This window comes from Astatotilapia calliptera, chromosome 10, assembly GCF_900246225.1.
Source record: "Astatotilapia calliptera chromosome 10, fAstCal1.2, whole genome shotgun sequence".
In the NCBI taxonomy this organism is placed as follows: Eukaryota; Metazoa; Chordata; class Actinopteri; order Cichliformes; family Cichlidae; genus Astatotilapia; species Astatotilapia calliptera.
Genome location: NC_039311.1, coordinates 15,953,461 through 15,977,932, shown reverse-complemented (window position 1 = coordinate 15,977,932; position 24,472 = coordinate 15,953,461). Strand labels below are relative to the sequence as shown.

Below are 24,472 nucleotides of genomic sequence, written 5' to 3'. Positions count from 1 at the left end.
CAAACGAGCCAAACTCGTTTAGTCTCTTTCTTATTGTACTGTCATTAACTTTAACCGTAAACACTCTAACTGAGGCTAACTGTAGAGTGTGAGATGAAGTAGCTCTTGGGCTTTTGCAGTTTTGTTGACCATTGCGTGATCTATTTTTGGGATGATCTGAGGGGACAGCCACTACAAGAAAGATTGTGGCATTGTGCGAATACATGTCTGAATTTTCCAGACCAGCAAACTGAGGTGATTACACTTAATTAATGGATTACATCATCCATTAATTAATTGCATTTGATTAGCAGAAATTGGCTGCTATTTACCCTTTTACTCAGAAAGCAGTTTAACTATGTTTTTTGTACACACTGCATAGAGTCCTGTGGATACTTTCTTTTCCACATGACTGTAAAATAAACATGGTAGAATGTCTATAAGGGTTTTGAAGACTTTTGAAGCCATTTTCTCTAGAAGTAGAATGTTTTCCTCCTCGTAGCATGACATTTTTCACACTGGATGGGGACCTTTGGTGGAATCAATGTGATCAAAAGTAATCACAAAAAGCAACACTGTTTTTTGTGTTCCACAGTCCTTGCACCACAATGTTTGTGTGTGCTCATCTGTACATTTGAAGGTACATAGAAATGTCTTGAAAGAAAAATACCATCATGAAACTGCTTTCTCAGAAATGGAAACATTTTTCAAAGGTATTATTACAGAAGAGTTTGTAAAGAATATTTTGTTGCTGCTGTTTTGTTCTGGGTGAAAAAAAGAGTTGCTCTCTGCTTCTCAGTTATTACAGTTCTTTGTATATCACACACGTGTGCTCGTGCTACTGAATACCAAGTAAGGAACATTAACAGACAAAGTATGCTAAATGGAGCAGGAGCTGAAATTGTTGTTAAAGAATTGCTAATATGATCTCATTTCAATTAAGGAAAAATGCATTTTTAAGCTATTTAAGATTTAATTCCTTTGTTACCATACCTTTCTCTACTAATCTTGATTCACAATGTGCATTCTCAAATCCTTCGACAGTTTGTTAACATTGTAAACATTCTCAAATATCATAATGAATAATTACAAACAAAAGATCTGACCTTATAACAGTCAGGCAAGAATTTTCTGTTCGTTGCCATGCATATATCCAAATGAATTAGGATTTTGGATGATTTAGTGTTATTAGTTTCTATGACTTTAACTTATGAGGAAACCACATCAGTCACTGTCAATCAGAAATGTATTATATGTTGCTTTGCAGAAATCATAATACCTGTAGATATATGGCACAAACGGGTTATAACTATTATATGTAATTATAATAACAAGTTTATGTGCCTATGAATATTTTATTTTAGTGCAGCTGGTTGAGAGCATGGGGCAACACAAATCCAGCTTGAGAGAGTCAAAAGCTAGTGTACTCCTAGTCATAGATCCCAAGTCTCAAGATATTAGAGAATAGAGACGGTAGTACGTTAGGTGATTGAATATAATTAGTTGCATTGACCAACTGTTCGCCCAGGGGTTGAACGTGCAACATCTGGGTAACATCTGAGGTTGTGGCTGGAGTCTGAATGTAAGTAGTTAATGAGAATTTCCTTTTAATGTGAATTTCTGTTTATGTAGATGCAACAGATTTGCAATTTTCACCAATTTATCTCATTTAGCTATATAACTACAGATTACATGGATTTGACAATTTGATGCTATTAAATTAAAAAACCTGATAATAGACTACATCTTATTGACACTTTATTTCTATCTTGACAGACCAAACTCAGTGTGAAGACGGCAACCAATTGCAAGCAATCACACACTTGTTCCCCGTCTTCAAAGCAACCATTTCAAGGTAAAAAGAGCTCACAACGAATAATTTTAGTCGTGCCATGATTGCCAACCACTTTTTTTCCAAGTGTAACTCTGGTACACGAGTAAAAACTGTTAGTAAAACAGTAACTTACAAACTTGGCAGTTAGTACCTTTAAGTCGTTGCTAACTTCCAATTTTTTTTAAATATATACTTGACTGAAAAAGACAGTTTAGATAAAACTCCATAAGGGAGGTGAAAACCACTAATGTGTTATGACAGTAATATTTTTTTCTGTTTTTTTTTTTTTTTTTAAAACAGCTGCCTGCTGCTGTTGGAGATAAGGTTCTTGATAGCTGTGAAATTAAACCATACATCAAATTTGTCAAGAAAACTGAAACAATCAGAGCTAAAGCCAACTATAAAGGTAGGGTTGCAGAAGGTCTTTGAAACAGCTTCGTGTCCATTTTATTGTGCAGTACGGTAGCTATTTCACAACTTGGAAGAAAAGCTGCCTGGTTTAAAAGCAATTGCATTCTGCTGCAGCTCCAAGTAAGCATCAGGACTTATACAGGTGTAAGAAAAATAATTTATGTGACTAATAAATTTCCATTAGGCACATATAACCTTAATCAACAGAAAATATTATAGAAAGAGACAGAAGCAGACTGCTGAAGGAAAAGACAGTAAAGTACAAGTTGGAGTAAGAGGCCAAATATGGGATTGCGCTAACAGTTGCTGCCTGAGGCTCTCATATGTTGAGTTACTTTCTCTTCAGTGCACTAAATCAGATTCCCAGGAGACCTGCATTCAGACAAAAAGCCCTGAGACATTAGAGGAAGGGTTCTGTATAACAGAGAAAAATGAACAAAGTCAAATAGGATACTTTAAGGCACTTTAGCATCACAATGAGAACATGGCTCATTATGTGCCAGAGTGTTGTCGAACTATAAGAATTATAATAATAACTAAACAAAACTACAACTCAACAAAATCTCTTTGTGCTGTCAAAGTGATGAGTTTAAATGCGAGAGGCATTAAAGCGAAAAGCATATCTCAACCATATAAAGGGAATTAAGATAAACAAGAGAATTTAATACATTTCACATGGAAGAAATCCCACTTGATGCTCTTTGTTTTAGTAGCTTGATAAGCTAAGAAAATAGTTTCAGATTTACCACAAATAAACTCCTCTACACCACTAGAGGAAAGTGGCTAGATGCCATTTCTTTTGTTGTGCAGGGATAGCAATGGGAAAAAAATATATCACGCTTTGGAAATTCTAGCTTTCTGTCACTTCCACTTTTATTCATCCTCTACGCTTTGTTTGATAGAGATATTTTATTCATATCCAGGGGATAATTGGGGATTATCAACTCTCAGCTGGCATTTTGATGGCTTTTAAAGAACACTGATTTGCTTTGAGAGAACCAACAGTGCGTGACTAAGTTTAGCTTTATTATGAGCTTTCCAGTATACGGAAAAGAGGGTGCGACTGTGAAAACATTAAAGTGTTTCACAAGGAAAGGAAGTGAACTCAAACTAAAACAAAGTTGTCCACCCAATTAAATCAATCTCTTTTTGTTATGTAAAATATTTATGCGGTCTTGAGTTTAAAGAAGCTGCAAGTGTTGCTGGATTTTGTAAAAGTCCTGAGTGGGCTCGCATAATCACATTAGATTGGAGATACCGTTTGCGGTTTTTGGTTGTATAATGAGATTTGCTATTCTGCTTCTTTGTCATTCTTGATGGCACTGAATAAAAATGTATATTGTAATTCTTCTGCTCCTACTTGGTTTGGTCTGTATGTAGAACATCTCTCCATAAGACATAATCTTCTTCTGTTGATCTGAAGTTTCTCTGATGTTTTTTTTTTCACCATTATGTTTTCAGGGTGTCGTCTGTACATTGCAAATGCAAGGCTCTCCTATTCTTCTCTGCATTACATCTCAGAATGTAATTTTTTTTCAAATTAAAAAAGATTTTCCTTTGATCTTATGTACAAACTGATTAGAATTTAGTGGGAAATGGTCAAGTTGCGGCAGCACAGTGGCACGGTGGTTAGCACTGTTGCCGCACAGCAAGAAGGTCCTGAGTTCAATTCCAACATCAGGCCGGGGTCTTACTTTCTGTGTGGAGTTTGCATGTTCTCCCCGTGTTTGCGTGGGTTCCCTCCGGGTACTCCGGCTTCCTCCCACCGTCCAAAGACATGCAGCTTGAGGGGATAGGTTAATTGGAAAATCCAAATTGCCATTGTGTGAATGGTGTGAAAGTGCGAGTTAATGTGAGTGCGAATGGTTGTCTGTCCCTGTGTGTTGGCCCTGCGACAGACTGGCGACCTGTCCAGGGTGTACCCCGCCTCTCGCGGGGCCAGCGCCCCCCGCGACCCTGAAAAGGATAAGCGGAAGCGAATGGATGGATGGATGGATGGTCAAGTTGCCACAACCAGTCATCTACCTGACATAACCCTCCCCATGATAGCCATACACTCACTGGCCACTGAAATAGAGCTGCACAATTATTATCGTAATTAGTTTGAACAAGCCCCAAAAGTTGATTCTGTTCATTTGGACGTAGCGTTCAGTGGGAGAACCATTTCATCACTCATCCAAGTGACTCCCTCAGTCTCAGCTGACTGCAGGTCAGTTCCTTGATCATTAATATGCAAATTCTCATGACCATAGTTTGATCAATAGTGAGGTCGCAATCATTTCTCATGATTGTTCTTTGATTTTTGTGACACTTTCATGTAAACATAACACTGCTTACTTTGTGCAACGTTTTTGCTAATATATGCATATATGCATTTTGGTATCACTCATGCTAGTCAGTCAGTATTGGTTAATCATTTTCCGTGAATTGTGGGAGGTCAAAATCATGATGAGGACTAAAATGTGATTAATTCTGCAGCCATATATTTAAGCATCTAGACATGGCCAAGACAGCCTGCTGAAGTTCAAACTAAGCACCAGAAGGAGGAAGAAAGTTTTAAACTCTTTACAGAGAAACTTTCTGGTGAACTCAAGGAGAAGATTTCATGCCATAGGTCAGAGGAGAATGGTCAGACTGCTTGAGCTGATAGGAAGGCAACAGTAACTCAAATAATGAGTCTTTACAACCAAGGTATGCAGAAGAGCATTGCTGACTGCACAACATGTTCAACCTTGAAGCTGGTAAGACAGCAGAAGACTACACCAGGTAGCCCTCCTGTTAGCTAAGAACAGGAAGCACACCAAATTCAGACAACAGAAAATTAAAAAAAAAAATAACATGGTGATGACTAATGATGTGGGGATACTGGCTTGGCACACTTCCGGCCATGAGCAATTTTCCAGCACTTTGTTGAATTTATCAGAAGAACTAAGGCAGTTCTGAAGGCAGAACTGAGCTCAGGACTAGTGTACTAGCTGGTGAGTGTGTAATTGCTTATTTTGGGGGCACAAAAGCATAAATAACACCCTCACAACCAACCCACTGATCATTTCTGAAAACAGTTTTTCCTTTCTCCCACACTGATTTCAGTGTCTTCCTCACTTGACTGCTTCAAATGATTAAAAGCATCAAAAGGTCCTATCTTTCAGGTATACTGCACACATAACTAGTCTGGTTCATTTGTGATTGACCAGAATAGGTGATCACAAATGAAGAAATTGGTACAGCTAACGAACTTACTGAATAACTAACCTAATAATTTATTCATATCTTTCAAGATTGGATATTAGAAGAAATGCAGCCACTAGTGAGGGAATTTTCATAATATGTCAGTGGTTGTGATTAGTTCAGCTGTTAAAATGACAGTTGCTGGTGGTGCTTCTCATTTTTATGAGGTGTGTGAGTGAATGAGTAATGAATAAATTGTTGCATTTCTATTTTTTTTTTAAATATCCCACATTACAATCCCATATACTGTTCAGCATTGTAAGACATTCATTCTGCAGCCCATTGTCAGCGGTCTTGACAAGTTATAAAACAACGTTTTATCAAGCACAATGCCTTACTCAATTTGTCCCTTCCTCTTCATTCAAACTCCCACTCATGACGGTCTCCAAAATGTCATACTTTCACAAAGTTTAATGTTGTTCAGAGTTTGATGTTTGCAGTGCTTGTTATTTGTGTCTCTCCATTTATCCTTCAAAAGAAACAGTGAACTTTTTTTCCCAAAAATATTGGGCAGAGAGTTGAAAATATTAGACACACATAAAAGAAACACCTGAGCAACAGTCAAAGAGGTGAAAGCAATCATTGTAAATGCGTCATTTTCTGAATGGGTCAGTGCCCTCCCTACAAATAAGGGGAGTAATAAAAGAATCCCAGATTTTGTGTCTTAATCCAGCCGTCTGATTTCAGTCTGCCCTTCACCACATGCCAAAGTTGAACAAAATAGTTTCCCACCACCCGAAATTTATTTTGAGTGTCTTCATAGTTTTATTTTTGAAATATACCAATTTTTATATACTGAAGGAAAAACGAAAAATAAATAAATATTATAAATAAATAAATAAATATTATAACGGAAATTTGCAAATAAAAACAGCATATACATCAAAATAAACTATTTCCAGCAGTGCAAACGACACAGAAAGTCATAAAGTCAAACATAACTTTTAAAAACACCAGTATAGGCTCATAAGGCCCTGATGGTAAAAAACTACATTTCCACAAAATGACATCACTCCCGCTTTTGGGCAGGACATGGAGGACATATGATAGTTCGCGCTGATGGACGTAGGAAATGTTACAAATAGCTGATCAGATCGACAAAGCGTGTTTCTGGAATATTATGTTTTTGTTGCTGCAAGCGCTTTTTATGCAGTTTTTGCAAAGCTATATGTGGAAGGAAACTGTGACCTAGGACAAGCTGATGGCATAAGATGTAAGTACAACTCCTCTGGTTTCATATGCAAAAAAAATTTTTGCGCTAGCTTATGTGGTTGCAGTGCTACCGGGATTTAAAAATAGTTACGTAAAACGGAGCGTGCCTGCTCTGACCGGCTTTAAAGGGTTAAATGATGATTTTATTTGTCAAGGGGGAAAAAGGTATCTAAAACCTAAGTAATCCTGTGTGAAAAGGTAATTGCCACCCCATTAATTAACTGTGTATAATCACAGGAAAGCTGAGTTCAATATCACTAGTCTGTCTGTGAAAGTTCTCAGTCATCCAGGTCATCAAAGTCTAAGAAGCTTGGAAAGAAAACTTTCTGGACTTCTTTAAGTTTCCTTGAAGACGTTTCACCTCTCATCTGAGAAGCTTCTTCAATTCTAAGAGAAATTGGTGAAGAGTCCCAGATTTAAGCCCTAAGGGAATGTCCCCAAGAGAGTCATGGACTCCTCCACCTAATCACACAAGCCAAGGTGTGAAAATGGGTGTGGTTCACAATCAGCCATGAACCCATTGTGAAACCTAGCCTCACCCTATCATGTGATTTACTGAGGTCAAATGGCCCAGGGTGTGAGTAGGCGTTAAGGCGCCTGGGAAGGGATCTCAAAACTGGATAAAAATCTGGGACTCTCCACCAATTGCTTATAGAACTAAAGAAGCTTCTCAGATAAGGCTACGTTCACACTGCAGGCGAAAGCGCATCAAATCCGATTTTTTGACCCTATGCGACCCATATCCGATCATGCTATGACAGTGTGAACGGCGCAAATCCGATATTTTCAAATCCGATCTGGGTCACTTTCGTATGTGGTACTGAATCCGATACATATCCGATGTTTTAGAAAGCGACTGCTGTTTGAACGGTCAAGTCGCATTAAATCCGCCTTTTACGTCACCGACACATGACTGAAGCCAATTATCAGCGCCAGAGAAGCGCCCGAGAAGACATCGCGAACGCTTCCTGGCCATCCAGTGTGGATGTCAGTGAAACTGTTGGGAAGACAACGTAAACATTTTATTTGTACTGTATAATCTGCAGATTCTGACAGAAATCTACAGCTATCCTTTGAAGCACCGCTCCTCTCTTAAACAGCAATAAGGATCATTATTAGGTTATTTACATTATTATGTAAATAACAAAATAACTTAAAGCAAAAATTGGGAAACGTGAAGACCGAAGTCTTTATATTAAGGGCCATCAGTCAAACAATACTGTTGCTCTGGGTCTAAACAGAGCGCGTTGTGTGTGACGTCTTCTTTTGCGCATGCGGGCCGCTTCGAGCGTTCACACTAGAGCGCGTTTGCTGTCGCATTTTATTTGTAGCAATAAGGATCATTATTAGGTTATTTACATAATAATGTAAATAACAAAATAACTTAAAGCAAAAATTGGGAAACGTGAAGACCGAAGTCTTTATATTAAGGGCCATCAGTCAAACAATACTGTTGCTCTGGGTCTAAACAGAGCGCGTTGTGTGTGACGTCTTCTTTTGCGCATGCGGGCCGCTTCGAGCGTTCACACTAGAGCGCGTTTGCTGTCGCATTTTATTTGTAGTGTGAACGAGCAGACAAAAAAATCGGATTTGATCAAAAAATCGGAATTGAGCATTAAGACCTGCAGTGTGAACGTAGCCTTAGAGATGGAACGTCTTCAAGGAAACTTAAAGAAGTCCAGGCACTTTTCTATCCAAGCTCCTTAGAATATCACTATTCACACCCAGGCCTGAGTAGTGCCAGACCTGGTGAATCAAGAAATCGCTTAAATAGAACCTTTCTGAAAAAGTAAAGTAGACTATAAGATCTCAAAAAGCAACACATCATGTCAAGAAACTAAAGACACATTAAAATGTCAAATCCATTGACATCTATCAGTCTAGAAAGAGTTACAAAACCATTTAAGGCTTTAGGACTCCTGCAAACCACAGTGAGAGGCATCATCCCAAAATAGGGAAAACAGTGGTGAACCTTCAACTCATCTAGGAGTTCAGAAAAGAAAACAGAGCAACATCTAAAGAACTGTATGCCTCACTTGCCTCAGTTAAGGTCAGAGTTCATGATTCAACAATAAAAAAGAGGCTGGACAAAAATGGCACCAATTGGAGAGTTCCAAGGCAAAACCCCCTGCTTACCAAAAAGAACACAAAGGCTGGTCTCACATTTGCAAAACAACTTGAAGAGCCAAAAGTCAACATTTTTGGAAGGTTTGTGTCCCATTACATCTGGTATAAAACTAACACAGCATTTCCTAAAACACATCATCCCAATAGCCTAATATGGTATTGGTAGAGTGATGGTCTGGGGCTGCTTTGCTGCTTCAGGACGTGACTATTTGTAGGATTTTCAGCTCTCTAACTCCACCAGTTAAAAAAATGAAAGTTTTGGAGTGCGTAGTTAAAGTTTGGACTTCAATCTGATTGAGATTCTTTGGCATGCCCTCATGTTGGAAAACCCACTAATGTGGCTCAATCAAAACAATTCTGCAAAGAAGAGTGGGCCTAAATTCTTCCACAGTGATGTAAAAGATTCATTGGCAGTTATCATAAATGCTTGATTGCAGTTCTTGTGGCCAAGGGTGGCACAGCCAGTTATTAAATTTAGGGGAAAATTCCTTTTTCACATACAGCCAAGGTTTTGTTTTTTTTTGCCTAATAAATGAAATCATCATTTTAAAACTGCATTTTGCATTTACTCAAGTTATAATTGTCTAATATTAAAGTTTCTTTGATGATTAAAGTGTGACTAACATGCAAAAAACTAACAAATCAGAAAGGCTTTGGGTTTGTTTTTTTACAGCACTCTATCGCAGTTGAAGATAAAGCGCTATAATCAATACTGAGGAAGTTTCACAAAAGGTCAAAAACGTGTTAATTAGTTTGTACCAGAAGAACACAATATGAAAGCAGCAAAACTTACACTTAGATTTAGATACAGTACAAATAAAATGTCTCTCAGGGCTCCGACTGGCTTGTAGTCAATCTCCACTACATGTTCGAATTTTAATAATGCATTGCCTTTAAAAACCACACTTGTTCTCGGAGATAACACTGTGCTCAAAGCAAAAACCAAGCGTTGAATGTGTCCAAGTGAGCAATGCAGCATGTGTGAATGTGTAACAGCATAGGTGTCACATATCCCCTTGAGGTCAGTGCATAAAAATTCACCCCACATACACGGACACATACACGCACACGCGCACACAAGGTTTACAATTAGTGTTCTGGTGCAATAGGCTGCAAAAAGTGCAATTCCCCTGTATCTAGGAAGCCCAGAGATTTTCTGAGCAGACATGACCTCTGACTGGGACTATGAGTAATAGTGTGTGCAAGAGGGGCAGGGTGCAACAGCAGGTTAGAGCACTTTCATTCCTTCTCAGCACATCAAAGAAGGCAGAAACAGCATACTAAAACAAGTGACAGAGGTTTTCTTCATTCATTCTTTTAATTGTAAGTTAATAGAAGGAGTGAGAGAATGATTCATTTTCACCTAATTCTTATTTTATGACAGGAACAGTGGTTAGTGATTTGAAATTACGCTGATTCTAATTAGTGGAATACTTATCATTCTTTTGTCACATTTTTCTTGGACTACTTAATGAAGTAATCACAGGGATCATGTGATTGGCAGAAATTTTTGAGATTTCTGTGAGTCACAGTGGAAGTCATGCTGCTATTATCAAATAACTAAATTAATAATATAATAAATAGATTTTTTTTAAAAAGCAACTTGGATCGTACTGGCATCAGTTAAATTATAAGAGAGACACACTGTGAAACATATGAGCCAGTCACAGTATAGCATATGCACAGGTATGGTTCACAGCAGTTTCTTCTAATTTAGAGAGTTTTAGTTCAAAATAAATATTCAAAATTAATTAAAAGACTTCCAGCACTATGTGAAGAAGTAAATATGTGGGAAAGCAGTAGGTATTGTGGGGTACTAAAACAGCATTAGGGGGGCCTAATATCAATAACAAGTGCTTTCTCTCTGCTTCCACAGATTTGACATTGAAAAAAGCTGCAGTCTCTAAAACGTTGCAACTTATTCATCAAATAAGATTACCAACAGTTTTCTTAATCTTAAATCCCTGAAGAGTAATTTTCCGAAAATATTTTTCGGAATTATCGGCTTTCACTTGGCCTGCAGCCCTCATTAGTTACACACATGTATCCTTGCAGCCTTTGGTTAGAAGATTTAAACAAATTTTCCAGTTTATTCTTATGATCTGTGCTAATTGGATATAGCTATTTGAAGCTATCATTCACAAAGCCGCATGCAAATGATTCAATTTTCTTTGAAGAATTAATTTATGCATTACGATTTGAGTATTGTGACACAACGTCTTACAGGAACAATGTTTCTCGTCTCTAATGAATGGGATAAACAAATTATTTACTGGAGTAATAAAATCATATTTGCTGAAAATTGCCCATTATTTCTGTAATACTTTTTGTTTTTTTATCTCTTGATCCCAAAGCAAGTGTGACGAGCTTTATAATTACTTCTGCTTGGAGACATTAACCGCCAACCAAACAGATAATATAAGGCAATCAATTTAGCCAACTGCTATAATATGTCGATGCACATTTTGTCTTCTGAGGCCTACATCTAACAGCCCGCACTGAAAAGTAAATAAATTAAATTAGGAAAGATATTTTTATTTGCTCGTGTCTGTTGAGATGTGTGACGGGCATGCATAGATAGATTCTTTTGATTGCAGCGATGTATTTTTATTCATTTAACAATCTAGTTTTATTTGTGTTTTTCACAATGGTCATACTAATTATACATTGTGACTGTGTTTTATTTTCAGGCGACTTTATTGTGTTGTGTGACAAACGAGTTTTCTGTGTGACTATTATTTTTTCACACTATTCATCTATATACTATATATATATAATGTTCTTCCTCTACCCCCCCCCCCCCCCTTTTTTTTGCACATGTCGAGGAGCGTGTCAGGTTACATTTCACTGTGTGTTATACTTGTATAACTATGCATGTGACAAATAAAGAACCTTGAACCTTGAACCTAACATAGAGAAATATTTGCAAATTTCTTCTTTACTTCAAGTCATTATGGTTTGTAGACGTTTGTTTATTCACGCTCTCTTAAGATCCCACTGAAGCATTTCAATGTGGTTCCTGTCTGGACTTTGACTGGGCCACTGCAATACACTGAATCACTGTCCTGTTGCTTGACATCGTGTGTTGGACAGTCGGACTCAAATTTGACTATAGAATACCTGAGTTTACAGAGGAGTTTACAGTTGACTCAATCACTGCAAGGTGAACTGTGGCTGCAAAACAAGCCCAAATCATCTCCCCTCCACCACAGTGGTTGACAGCTGGTGTGAGGTGTTTGAACTAATATGTTGTGTTATGTTTTCGCTACACGACTCTTGCTGGTGTTATGGCCAGACATCTCCAATTTGTCCTTGTGTGTCAAAAGGACATTGTTCCAAAAGTCTTGTGGTTTGTTTAGGTGCTACCTTGTGCTGCCATGTTTGTTTTTGAGAAAAGAGGTTTTCTCCTAACAGCCCTCATACTTTTTGAGCTCTTTTCTAATTGTCTGCAATGTTGCTCTTATGTTTTTTTGTTTGTAGCGTTGCATGCTACTTACCCTCCTAAATCCTGTGGAAGACTGAACCGCTGTACTTCATTTTGATTTTGTTTTTGTTATATTAAATAATATCACAACATATTATGTCACATGTCGTTGTTCATCTGTGGTGTATTAAGGATATACTAAAGATGAGGTCTGAGTGGACTGATGTATCAACCAAACACTACACATTAAGAAGTTGGTTTTAATTTAAATCATTTTTAATTTTTTTCTTGTTTGGGTTTGTGTGTCCCCTTGGTATCATTCTTGTTAAAATGATATGAGTCTGACTCTTGTTAGTTAGTCCTGACAAAAGGAGAAGTGACTGAAGCACATGCTACTGCAAATGTATGCTTTGCACCAGGTTCTTTTTACCACAAAGCTTCAATAATACACGAATGAGTCACTGTCTCTATGCGACTTCCTGTAAAGATAGGCCTTCCTGTCTCGCAGTTTCTGCCCCATTTTTTAACCTCAGTTGACATTCTACTCTTTCTGCCTTTCCTGAGTGCCTCAATCAGGCTCGATGGATACAGTCTGATTTGTCGTAATGAGTTTGGGGACCTCAAAAATGGCTGGAAATGCATTGGGAATAGTTTTCTGTCTTCTACTTCTTGCTTCTACTATTCAAGGTAATTCTGGATATCCACATGTTTTTGGGGGGTTATGATATACTGGCAAAGATTAATGTTTATCATTAGTTTTGAAATATGTTTTGGCTTCTGGTGTGACAAGCTGTGTTACTATAATCCTAAGCCTGCACCCCAGCAGACTGCAGTCTATTTTATCACCTTCAAAGTATAAGTGATTTTGTGTCCTGACTTTTGTCACTTCTAACACTATCTGATGTGTCTGACAGGGATCCAGGGTGTTGAGTTGTTCTATTATGAAAAGATGGAAGCTGTAGTGGGCCAGAATGTTTCCTTACCCTGCACTTTAAAAAGTGCTACTGATAACAAGATTGTCAGCATTGAATGGAGTAAGGAAACAAATAAAACTACAAAGCTGGGTTTGCACAGCCAATTTTATGGATTCCATCTATTCTGGCAAAATATTACCATCCAGATTGAGAAAAACGGTACAGATGTACTGGGTTCCCATCTAATACTTTCTGATGTGAAGAAATCGGATGAAGGCATCTATGTTTGTGACATGGCCACCTTTCCTGATGGATCCAAAAAGGTTAAAACACAGCTAATAATCAAAGGTAAGAGAACCTAGTACACACAAAGCCATATCTAAGTACCTAAACCAGACTTTGTAGACCACCCTGGATTTAATATTTAAATAGAAATGCACAACATCTTTCTATCTAATGCTGTATTGCATATATTTCACATTACTTGAGGTTGCATCAGAGCACTCAGTCTCTGCCAATCTCAGCAGCTATTTACCGCTCAGCAAATCCAAGTAAGAACGAAAAGAACACATCTAGGAGCTTTGCTAAAAGACAGTTTTCTTTTTCATATTACTTGTCTCATAACACACGACACAACACACTCTTTTGTTCAGTTGAAGATGTTGTGATCACAACACTGGCAGAAGACATATTACAAAAATGTGCTTTTCACATCACTCAGTCGGTTGATTTTTTTTTTTTTTACGTTTTTTGTGTGATCAACAAATCTAATTAATCTCATGTTTTCCTCAATAGATGACATTAAAATAACGTGTGATGTGAATGGCACTGTTGAAGTCCAAAATGGAGAAAATGTGACAATTCGCTGCACATCATTTCCAAACGCAAAGTACAGATGGACCAAGGTAAAGGAAACTTGGAATTTAAAACTGAATTTAACTCTGACTTCTTTTCAAAATAAAAGGTTTTTATGTGCTACATAATCATGCTTTGCCCCAGAATGATGAAGTGTTGTCAGAGACTGAATCTCTGGAGCTCTGGTGGGTGACTGATGCTAATGCAGGGGTTTATACACTGACTGTCAACACAGGAAGCAAAGAGTTTGTGGTCACAGTGCTAACGACAACCACAAGTTTGAAGACAGGTGAGCGTCTTCAGTTCATTGCTGCTGTTTGCCTCTTTGTGTCATATTCAATTTCATCATTTCCCGAGGGCTGGATTAGCAATCTAGTAGAGGGCCCAAGAGACTGAATGACTTAATAAACTGCACTGGACCAGAAAGCTGATACTTGAACTTTTGTTATTATACTGTAGCTCACTCAATTTTAATTTTTAATTAGCTGAAGGGAAGGCAAGAGATTCAAAGGATTGTGATGCTGCCAGCCATGTTATGAGAATGTGGAAGGAACTAGGAATAAATTGGGAACTACTAAAACTAAAAAGAAAAAGAAACTCAATTATTTGCTTTAAATCGGTTGTCCATTGGGATTTGAAGGAATACTGAATTACACCCAGCTAAAACATAATTCAAAAGTTTAAATTTCAATACAACCAAGCAGCATGTGGTCTGCCTGCCACCACTGGTTAAATAGTTTGATGGAGTGCTGTGAGCTGGCTGTGCTCAGTTAGGAAAATAATCCCCAGTTGTCTACTTTTTCATCCTTTGTAGACGCTTCTCATGAGAATTTGAATACGTGACAAAAAAATACAAACAGTAGCCACACAGACGTCACAACTTACTTCCCGTTCTTTCATTCTATGTTTCAAACCACAAGCACAAACACACAAACACAACGCACTGCACACTATAACAGTAGCTCAACACCAGCTATGAATCGTGATATGGGGTAAGAGCACAGTCTGTTGGTCAGATTGGAGTAGTACAGCAAATGTAGAACTGAAAACGTCGAAATAGGTCACAATTTCCCGTAGCTCTCATCTAAATTTAATAGAAATGTACATTATCAAACTATGGCATCTCAGTTGTGTCTCATTGGACATCAAACCTCTCTGGGTGTATATATCAGGGTAGGCACGGTAGCATTAAAATTGACACTCAGAAGAGAAACTGTCCTAATTAAAAAGAAACACCTGTACATTGTACTATTGATATTGCAAATTCATGCCAACACCGTTACCTCATAAATCTGTGCCCAAGGCTCCAAACTCTAGATACTTGAAATATTTTAGTTGTATTGATTATGCATATTCTCCCGAATGCCAACATGAGCCGTGTTTTAATGATGTATTACTCTTCATTGGGTAATTTAAAGTTTTCGTCAACTATAATTATAATCCCTACTCTTTATGCAGGTTCAATGAATAGCTTTACATTTGGGAAATACATTGAACACACAGCTCTATATCTCATATTAAATACGAGGCTCTGACCGTAAAGTTTGAGTGTTGGCGAGCAAGCAATTAAGTTTATTTCCCAATAGATTGAAGTATGTTGTAAACAGTAATGCAAGCTAGCATGATTCTAATGTGATGGATAGACTACAGATTTCTACAATATGAAGACACAACCAATCTGCACAGTACATTCTGATAACAGGATTATTTCTTCTTTCACTGTCTTGACAGTGTCACCACAGGGTTTGACTGAATCAGCAGGCATCAGCCTTACAACATCACCAACCCCCGAGCTTTCAACCCACACAGATCGGACCACCTTCATTGCTACAAATGCTCCAAACACCACAAATGTTACAATCACAGCTGATGAGCACATAACCTCTTTTACAAATTCTACACACATCTCTGTCACAGCATCCCCTACCACACACTCTCACACCCAAGATTTGTTCAATACGACTGTCCAGAGGACAACAGAATCAGGCTATCCTAGCACAATGTTGACCTCAACGCAAGAATCGGCCAGTGATGAGATGAGGAATGAGACTGAGGTACATACAGAGCAACCAGAGGGCATTTCCTCAGCAACGCCAGAAGAATACAGCACCACAGGAAACATTTTTAAAAGTCCTGAAAGACCTTCATCTGGAGATAAATATGGAGAAAATGAAAATAAGGGTAAAGTTTTAAAACCGCAGTATTTTACTTTATTTACATCTAAACATGTATCGGTACGATGTGAGAATTTTTTTATACATTGCCAGTCTGCCTCTAGCTCGTTAGTGATGCTATTAGACCATTTGGTGCATTTTCTTTGGGGACTACCAACAAAGTGAGCACTTCGGTTTGTGAATATCAAGGCAAGGTCACAGTGTTGGGGGAAAAAATTGCTTGTAAACAGGCAAACAGCAGATATAAATGCTCAAAAGGCAAAACCTGAAAAGCCAGAGATTCTTTGCTTTCACCATCTGCATCTTCATCATATATTGCTCAGCCTCCGGCTAGAGGCCTTTCCCAGGTAGAAAACTCATTAAGAGGAGCATCTACTTCTAGGGATGCTGCATGACAAACTGAGGGGGAGGTTTGTAAGACACACTTCTCTGCCTCGAGGCAGAAAGTTTCTGCGTTGTAGCTTTACATTTATTATCAGTATTTGTTGAAGTTTTGCTCGGTTTCACCAGAGCAAGACAATCAATATGTTAGAAACTGCAGCTGTTGCTGTACAAATAATCACATTTTCCCTTCTCACAATCTGCTTCTTAGATACGGCACCGATTCATCTGTTGTTGGTGGTAATCATTGTTCCGGTGCTGGTATTGATCGCCGTGGCTGGCTTTCTTTTTAGAAGACAAGTTATAAAAACCAGGTAAAACCCTTACTATCTATGCATTCAACCGTCCTCCACACCTGCACAGGGTCGTGCACTGGGTGACCCTCAATGACCTCAAAAATATTGATATCTGTCAAATTTTCCAGTAGACACACATGACCTACAATACATACCTCCACATTCAATTCAATTCAATTTTATTTATATAGCGCCAAATCACAACAAAAGTTGCCTCAATGCTTTCTGGTTTCAACTAACTGTCTAACAATGCCACAAGTCAATATTTGCACTCTGACTCTGTCTTTGTAGGCTGGATTCGCCGCCTTCGTTCAAACCCCCTCCACCTCCAGTGAAGTATACAGCAATAAGACACAGCGAGACTCTGACAGACTCTTTTCCCATTTCAAGGTGCAACTCTTTAACAGAGACTCAAATATGAATGACTCAAATTTTTGTCCTCTCTTGGTCATGTTGAGAGTTACAGAATGAAGTTATTTTTACTCATTACAAACCAGTCACAGGAAATTTTCCAAATGTGGCTCTGTGTATATACTTTGTGAGGTTTTTTGGGGGGGGGGTTGTTTGTTTGTTTTTGTATAAAATGCACCCAAATATATCAATAGCTGAAAATGAACGCATATTAAAGTTCATTAAACTGACTTTTAAACCGTGTTTGTGTTATTTACTTTTCTCTTGTGACATTGTTTCAAATATTGTACTGCTTACTCCATATACTACCAATTCATACACAGTGACAGAACTTTTTAAGGTGTACTTTCTATAGTTTCTTTATCTTTCAAAGGAATGCTGCTTCTGCTGTAATACTTCATTCATTAGTCTGACGAGGCATTTCCTGCCCAGAAACCCAAGGATTTTCTCTAATTTAGCTCAGTATGTTTAGTTGATGCAACAATGTTACAAATGTCTTAATATCAAAGACCCCTGTTGTCCACAGGTACCGCAGAGCGACAATCATGATCACAAAGCAGGGCTAAAACCACAAACCACATGGGCTTAATGGCTAAAAGAAACATAGCAACCACTTGATGAAAGAAAATATGAATCAGTATGGGTTTCATAAACATTAACAAGTGAAGTTCTCTGATGTTTTTTTAAATATATTTTTTAATCCTTTGAGTTAATGAATTGCTAAGTTTTAATGAGCAATTTAAATGGATACTGCTTATATTTATTTAGCCATCGACATTTGTGTTTATCTGCCCTGCAGACACTCACGTATGTAGATGTTCTGGGAAACTTTTCACAACTGCATTTTTTTTCTTATTTTCCAACCACAACAGCTAAACCACAAAGCGCTACGTCTATGCAAGATTTAAATTCTTGATATATACATAGCATACGTAACAATGGCCCTTGCATACAGCTGACAGAACACTATAAATGTGAGCTTATCGTTCAAGACCACATTGTGGTTTTCACCATTTTTCGACTCTTTATTTCTTTTTTAACTCTAACGTTGAGAGCAGACCAGTCTGTGTGAAATTCTCTGCTTTCTTATTGTAGATAGTTTTTTACTGTATTTGTTTATAACTGTGACAAACAATATTAAAGTTGCTATCGTTTCTAAACAGTTGTCATGTTTATATTATAATACAGCGATCTATATGAAATTATTCTGTATCCCACTGTAGTGTTGAGACTGCGTGCCTCAGAATGAGGTTACCTCGCTTCCTGTTTGTAACTGAAGAACATTCAGTTTTCAAAGTACCGTGATACCAGCGAGGTAACAGAGGGAGGGTAAAAATAGACTACAGTGTTGCACATCTCACTGATTAAACAACGTGATGCCCTGTAACCTGAGAGCAGTCGTATCAGACAGAGAACACGTTTTCTTCAAGACGGCTGGAATATGGGTAGGATATGAAGACCTTTTAGAAATTTTAAAGTTATACATATCTGTTATATCTATATATCTATATATATATATATATATATATATATATATATATATATATATATATATATATATATATATATATATATATATATATATATATATATATATGATATGTATATTTCACAACATTATTCATATCTCACATACGTCGTATATCGCTAAGTATAATTCTGTATAATTTGCTATTTTCCAAAATACTAGAAAAATATTTTTCTAGTTATGTTATGATTATGCCAGGACAAAAGATAAAAGTCAAAACTCCAGGCTGACTGAGTTAGTAATCATGTCTGTGTATATATGTATGTAATCGTATGGTTCTTTGTCTACAGTAGTTAAGCATGTTGTGCTTGTGGGAACATGGCAAAAGCATTTTATGTAAATTTGTCAATAATTTCTAGTTGTGAACAAAACTGAGAGGGAAAGATTACTTTTGAAAAGCAAACCTACGACGCTTCGCTTGTAGAAACACTCGAAGCTGTATACGTTAATAACTTTAAAGTAGCCATATCAGGCTTTAAAGTATGCAAGGTCGTAGTTTTCTTAAAAATTCTCCTCTTCACCATCAGTGATTGGATTTGTCCAACAATGTTAAAGCATCTAATTGTTTTTAGAAAACATGCTAGAATCATTTCTTTTTCTCTTTGATACTGTGATGCATAGAAAGGGGGTTGTAATATTAATGACAGCGCAAGAAAATAAATAGGTTTGAAATATGAACACTGAGTTCTAAAATGTGTCATTTTTCAATATTAGTGGTCATTTTGTTTTTGTCTCTTAGTAGATATTCTAACTGGAGCCGTGGCGCTGCTATCTGTGGCCCTGTCGATCTCTTTATGCCTCAATGTGATCTTTTGCATCAAGCGAAGAACTATTTTGTGCAGAGGTAAGGTGATATGTAATCTAAATGTATTCACAGTTATTTCTAACGCACTCTTTACTTTCTGTAAATTTGCAACATATTTTATTCACACAGAAAAAAATGGATCCTGCTGCCCCCACACTTCTGAAGAAGAAACGTATGTTTTTTAATATATATTTGTTTATTTATTTATTTTGTTGGCAATGTATTATTTAGTCCAATAGACAACACTTGATTGTAAGTAACAGTAATAGATACTGGAGTATTTTCATTTTATTTTTTGATAAAATTACAATATGCAAATAGCATCACATTGTTTAAACAAACTGTCCAAATGTTCTTTCATATTTTGAAGCCTGTCACACAATGAAGGGCATTATTTTCATGACCTTAATCATCAAGAGCAGAGGGAAAATCCCCACAATCATCATGAGCAACAGGAAAATCCAATCTATGGCAACATCAGCACAGAGAGAAGAAGTGAGTGTGTCTGCTTTCTGACTCGTTTCGAAAAAAACAAGACAAAATCAGTGCGTTAGCATTAAGAAACACTTGTATACCTTAATGTATAACTGTGTATGGTTTGCTGATATATACAAAAACATTTTTGGCAAAAACAAACATGGAAAACATGTTTTAATATGGACTAAAACTTAATGGATTAACATGTGCAAATTTGCCTTAATTGTACATCCCCCCAATTGTTGACTTATAATTTAGTTGTCTTGTTATTAGCATTCCGTCCGAATGTTTAACCCTGTAAGACCCAACCCATCAAAAAATAGCCAGAAAATTCAGATTTTTTGGAACTGAGATGTTTATTAGCCCTTAAAACAAAATCCACAATTTTTCTTCGCTATATCATGTTGTGTATGATCATGTTGACGAGGTCTCAGAAACTCATGTATCAAATATGATACAAAGGGCATTGTTGTTAATTAAACAAAACATTATTTGTGTTTTACTTCAGGTTCTGCAGAGGGTTGCTATGAGATGATGACCATGCAACGCACAAGAGAAAGTAAGAAGGTAAGTGCTGTTCATAAGTTTATTCAAATCTATCTGCAAGTGTATTTTAGTGGATTAACATATTCCTATTACATGATCCAGTAAAGACTTTGAAATACCCTAATAAGACTCTCATAAATTAATAAAAAGCTCATTTAACTCCATCTTTATTTACAGAATTTCTATTAACTGCATAACTCACAGGTTCTTTGAAGTTCCTTTGAGTTGTTACATACAGTATTCTGCACACTAATGTATGTGAATGGCACTTGTAACTTGTGTATATAGTTCTTCTGTCATTCTTACACTTCTTTCATTGATTACTTTACTTGCTGATGATGTGACTTGTGAAATATATGTTAGTCATGTAAAATTAGCGCGTCGATTGATAGCGTTTAAAAATGTGAAAGGATGACACATTATGCTTCTGTGTCGGCGCTACTCAATTAAAGAAGAAATATCAAAATAATTACTGTTTGACACAGTTAGTCGCTTACTTTTAAAACGCTCATTTGTTGAGCGCTTGTGATTGTTGAATTTGAACAAAGACTATTCATCATCTTGGCTAAATCTGTTACTGCCTGATGCTTTTAAGAGTGTACTGCTCTGGAGTAAAGAGACGCGCCAAAATTATTACAAAAGACAAGAACAAAATTGCGAAATGGAATGCAGCGCAATAAACATTTTACCTTATTTCCATAACTGAAGATACAATTGTAACCAAAAATAACTGATTAGTTGCCGTGCCCTCCTTCTACTTTCTATTTTTTGTGATGGTAGGAATTCATTTTACTTGTTTTTCACTTTGTCCTACTGCACACGGTTTGCAGTTATGATTTTGACCAAACTCGACACTAAGTTCAGTTACATCGTTTCTTTTACAACCATTTTATAACCATTAAGGAGACTAAGATAGATATTATGACATAAAATGGACTTCAACTGTCAGTATTTCACACAGTATAATAATGTTCTGCACTGACTATCTGACTATACTCAAGAAGTCAGCTCAATCTAAAACTAAATACTTACATTTTGTGCAAAAATACAACAGTCAAATCAGTTGAACTGATGCTTACAGAAGTGCTTTCAAAACGGAAGGCAACTGACACCAGAGACTCTTTGTGGTCAATAAAGCTGTGAACCAATGAACACAATTAAGCCTGAAGCCTTCTAAAAATAAACTCGACAAACTCAAATACATGAGAACATACACAGGAGCCACTAAATAGGATGCAGAAACCGGTGCAGAGTAAAGCAAAACCTGAAATCAATTTTACAATCAATCTATTTTTGTCTGTGTTGTCTGAAACCAGCCTTTCCAGAATGACCTGAATTACGCCTCACTGGACCTGAAGACTGCAAAGAAACGAAAGAAGAAGCATCGCCATCAGCATAGCCAGTCACAGGGACGAAATCATTTCCCCGAACAGCTGTCAGTCCACCACACACCTCCTCCGAATACATTCTTGGAGGTGGATGCAGACATGGATGCTCATCTTCCGTCCAGAGACACCAGCACCATGGTTTCACACAGCAGCATCTACCTCAACAGTCAACAAATAGCTCAACAGACAGAGGAAATGGAAAGAGAAAAGAATCTGACGCTGGAGAGGAATGTTGGTTGGAATAGTATGCGAAGGCGCGAGGATGGAGGAAATCAAGAGAGTGAAGAAATGAAAGATGAACAAGAGTGTAACAATGGGAGTTTATGTGAACAGCTTTCAGAAGTAGAAACCTTTCAGAGCTGCACAGATCCTTTCATTGGTAGCTTTAGCCAGGATGGTCACCAGCACGGTTAAACAAACATATCAAGTTTTACTGTTTCAAACTGTTTTGAACTGAAATCTATATCACCTGAAAAAGACTTTTTGGTTTTTATTTTATTTTATGTGCAAAAAACAAACTACTGTCTATTACTACAGCTGTAAAATGAAACTACGTCACCTAAAATATTCAAACTGCTTGCAGGGTTGAGCAATTTCCTCTCCGAGATAGACAAGATGAGGTCTCCTCATTGAGCAACAGAGGAAGAAAAGTGTACCTTTCATGCAGAGGGTGTAATAAATGTAAATAAAGCTAAAAGGAAACTCTTTGCGTGACATTTAGATGTCAAGGCCCGTGTGGAAATTTTTCAGTTTATTGCAAAAGATGAGGAAAACACCAAATCATCACAGGCCATGGAAGAACTCTCACTGTTTTGATGTCTCATCATCATATATTACCAGATGTCTCATAGAAAGGTGTGAAGAAATTATTTCTTACATTTGTTTTCCACGATGTGGGCGCTGGCTATGTGCTGAGAGGGAATGTTTCACTGAAAAACTCGACATGCTCAGCATATGTGAAACCGCCTCTCGGTAATGCTAAGGGTGAAGATAACATTAACGTGACGATAACGTTTAAAAAACAGAGAAGTAAAAACAAAAAAGGGGGGGGGGGGAAGCTTTAAGTGGGACATAAGTGATGACATTTTGTTTTCCCTGTGGGCACCTTACTTTGTTGTAAATGTCATGTAGGATTTCACACGTCATGGTTATGACAATGGTTGTTACTTTAGTAATCTATTGCACATATGAGCTAATTTGCCATCTGCTTAAATGATTATTTCCCTCACTGTAATCCCTTGGCAGGATAATTTACTGCCCGGCTATCTGCCGAGGGAATTGAGCTATGGAGTGAACTCAGCAGTCAGAAGCCTGCAGCCCACTCTTTGTTGACAGTTTTTCAATAGCTGACCATGGCCTACTTCCCCTCTATGGATTAAATTTTGCCCTTGGGCATTTTGGATGCAACTCTTGCAGACATATGGGAATGTCACAAAAGAAACTTTTCACGGATAACAGGCACCGTTAGTAACTGTCATGTATGAGGACATAAAGGCAGTCATTTATACAGGATGTTTTCAAAATTATAAAGTCACGCTTCTATAAAGAATCAGTTGTAATTAGGAGCAGTTTATCATTTAAATATGGGTATTAATCTTATACTGTAGCCTATTAAGTTGATTTGCAGTGGGCATTTCCTAAGTTACTCTTTAAATAAGTATGAATTGACAACTTAGCTTTTAGATCTATCTTAATCGTGTAATTGAAAAAAGAGATAACGCTTTTAATGTGTTCTGTAATCTAATATGACATGATGAGAAGCAAAAGGCAACACACTTATCTTTACATAGACAAAGGAAAATGTACTGTTTTATACTATGCTCTTAGAGTAAACATACAACCAAGTACCAAAGTTTATGACTGGGTTACAGTAAAGTATTAAAGGGACATTGACAATGCAGGAAATCATTCAACTACGTAACGTCTTCATAATAATGATTTGAGTAATTAAATGATTATGCAGTCCACAAGAATGGCTCAGCCAAGCTGACGCCCATTTTGGGGACCCTGCAGAGAATCGTGCTTCACTGCTGACTTAACTTTGATCAAGCGGTAAGAAAATGAGGTACATTTTCAAAGGTATTTATCTGCCTTTCAGCAAGGCTCAGCAAAAATCTGCAAATTGCATGATGTGGCTGTGAGGAGACAGAAAATACAAAAGAAGATTAATTTTTTAGTTAAAAAAATAAAATGAAAAAAAAAGTAAAGTAAAAAAAAAAAAATTAGTAGTAATTAAGATATGACATTGGCTTTCAAACTCACAGTACAAATTTGTGGTTGCATAATCACAACCCCTTAACGCCTAGTGTATCGTATTTGATACATACAGTTTTTTTGTGACTTTTTAAACTGAAATGCCAGATGTAGCAAATACAATACAAATTAAACACCATATATGGAAATTAAAACGTATAATAATTTATAAACAAATTTGTCAGATGGCTCAATAAACTCTCTGTTTTCAAGAATTTAAATTTTCTGC

At 37.1% G+C, this 24,472-nt stretch overlaps 2 protein-coding genes across 3 annotated transcripts; both read left to right on the top strand.

The window, feature by feature from the left end:
* Positions 1–12,779: 12,779 nt before the first annotated feature.
* On the top strand, positions 12,780–17,488 carry LOC113030755 (T-cell surface protein tactile). Its single transcript, XM_026182446.1, has 7 exons — positions 12,780–12,902; positions 13,130–13,477; positions 13,925–14,034; positions 14,129–14,273; positions 15,716–16,165; positions 16,751–16,853; positions 17,127–17,488. The coding sequence occupies exons 1-7, from the start codon at positions 12,821–12,823 to the stop codon at positions 17,254–17,256; spliced, it is 1,368 nt and encodes a 455-aa protein (XP_026038231.1). The 5' UTR covers positions 12,780–12,820; the 3' UTR covers positions 17,257–17,488.
* A 1,123-nt stretch (positions 17,489–18,611) lies between these two features.
* On the top strand, positions 18,612–22,692 carry LOC113030756 (uncharacterized). Of its 2 annotated transcripts, none has more exons than XM_026182448.1 (6): positions 18,612–18,691; positions 19,517–19,618; positions 19,709–19,751; positions 19,950–20,074; positions 20,565–20,623; positions 21,919–22,692. In XM_026182448.1, the coding sequence occupies exons 1-6, from the start codon at positions 18,688–18,690 to the stop codon at positions 22,402–22,404; spliced, it is 819 nt and encodes a 272-aa protein (XP_026038233.1). In that variant the 5' UTR covers positions 18,612–18,687; the 3' UTR covers positions 22,405–22,692. The 2 variants fall into 2 exon arrangements, with proteins under 2 accessions (XP_026038233.1, XP_026038232.1); XM_026182447.1 differs by having other exon boundaries at positions 19,514–19,618.
* Positions 22,693–24,472: the final 1,780 nt, after the last annotated feature.

Excerpts from the sequence above, each read along its gene's own strand:
- LOC113030755 (XM_026182446.1), top strand. The coding sequence starts at position 12,821 with ATGAGTTTGGGGACCTCAAAAATGGCTGGAAATGCATTGGGAATAGTT. Across the intron at positions 14,274-15,715 it reads AACCACAAGTTTGAAGACAG|TGTCACCACAGGGTTTGACT; the intron begins GTGAGCGTCTTC and ends CTGTCTTGACAG. Across the intron at positions 16,166-16,750 it reads TGGAGAAAATGAAAATAAGG|ATACGGCACCGATTCATCTG; the intron begins GTAAAGTTTTAA and ends TCTGCTTCTTAG.
- LOC113030756 (XM_026182447.1), top strand. Across the intron at positions 19,752-19,949 it reads CACACTTCTGAAGAAGAAAC|CCTGTCACACAATGAAGGGC; the intron begins GTATGTTTTTTA and ends CATATTTTGAAG. Across the intron at positions 20,075-20,564 it reads CATCAGCACAGAGAGAAGAA|GTTCTGCAGAGGGTTGCTAT; the intron begins GTGAGTGTGTCT and ends GTTTTACTTCAG.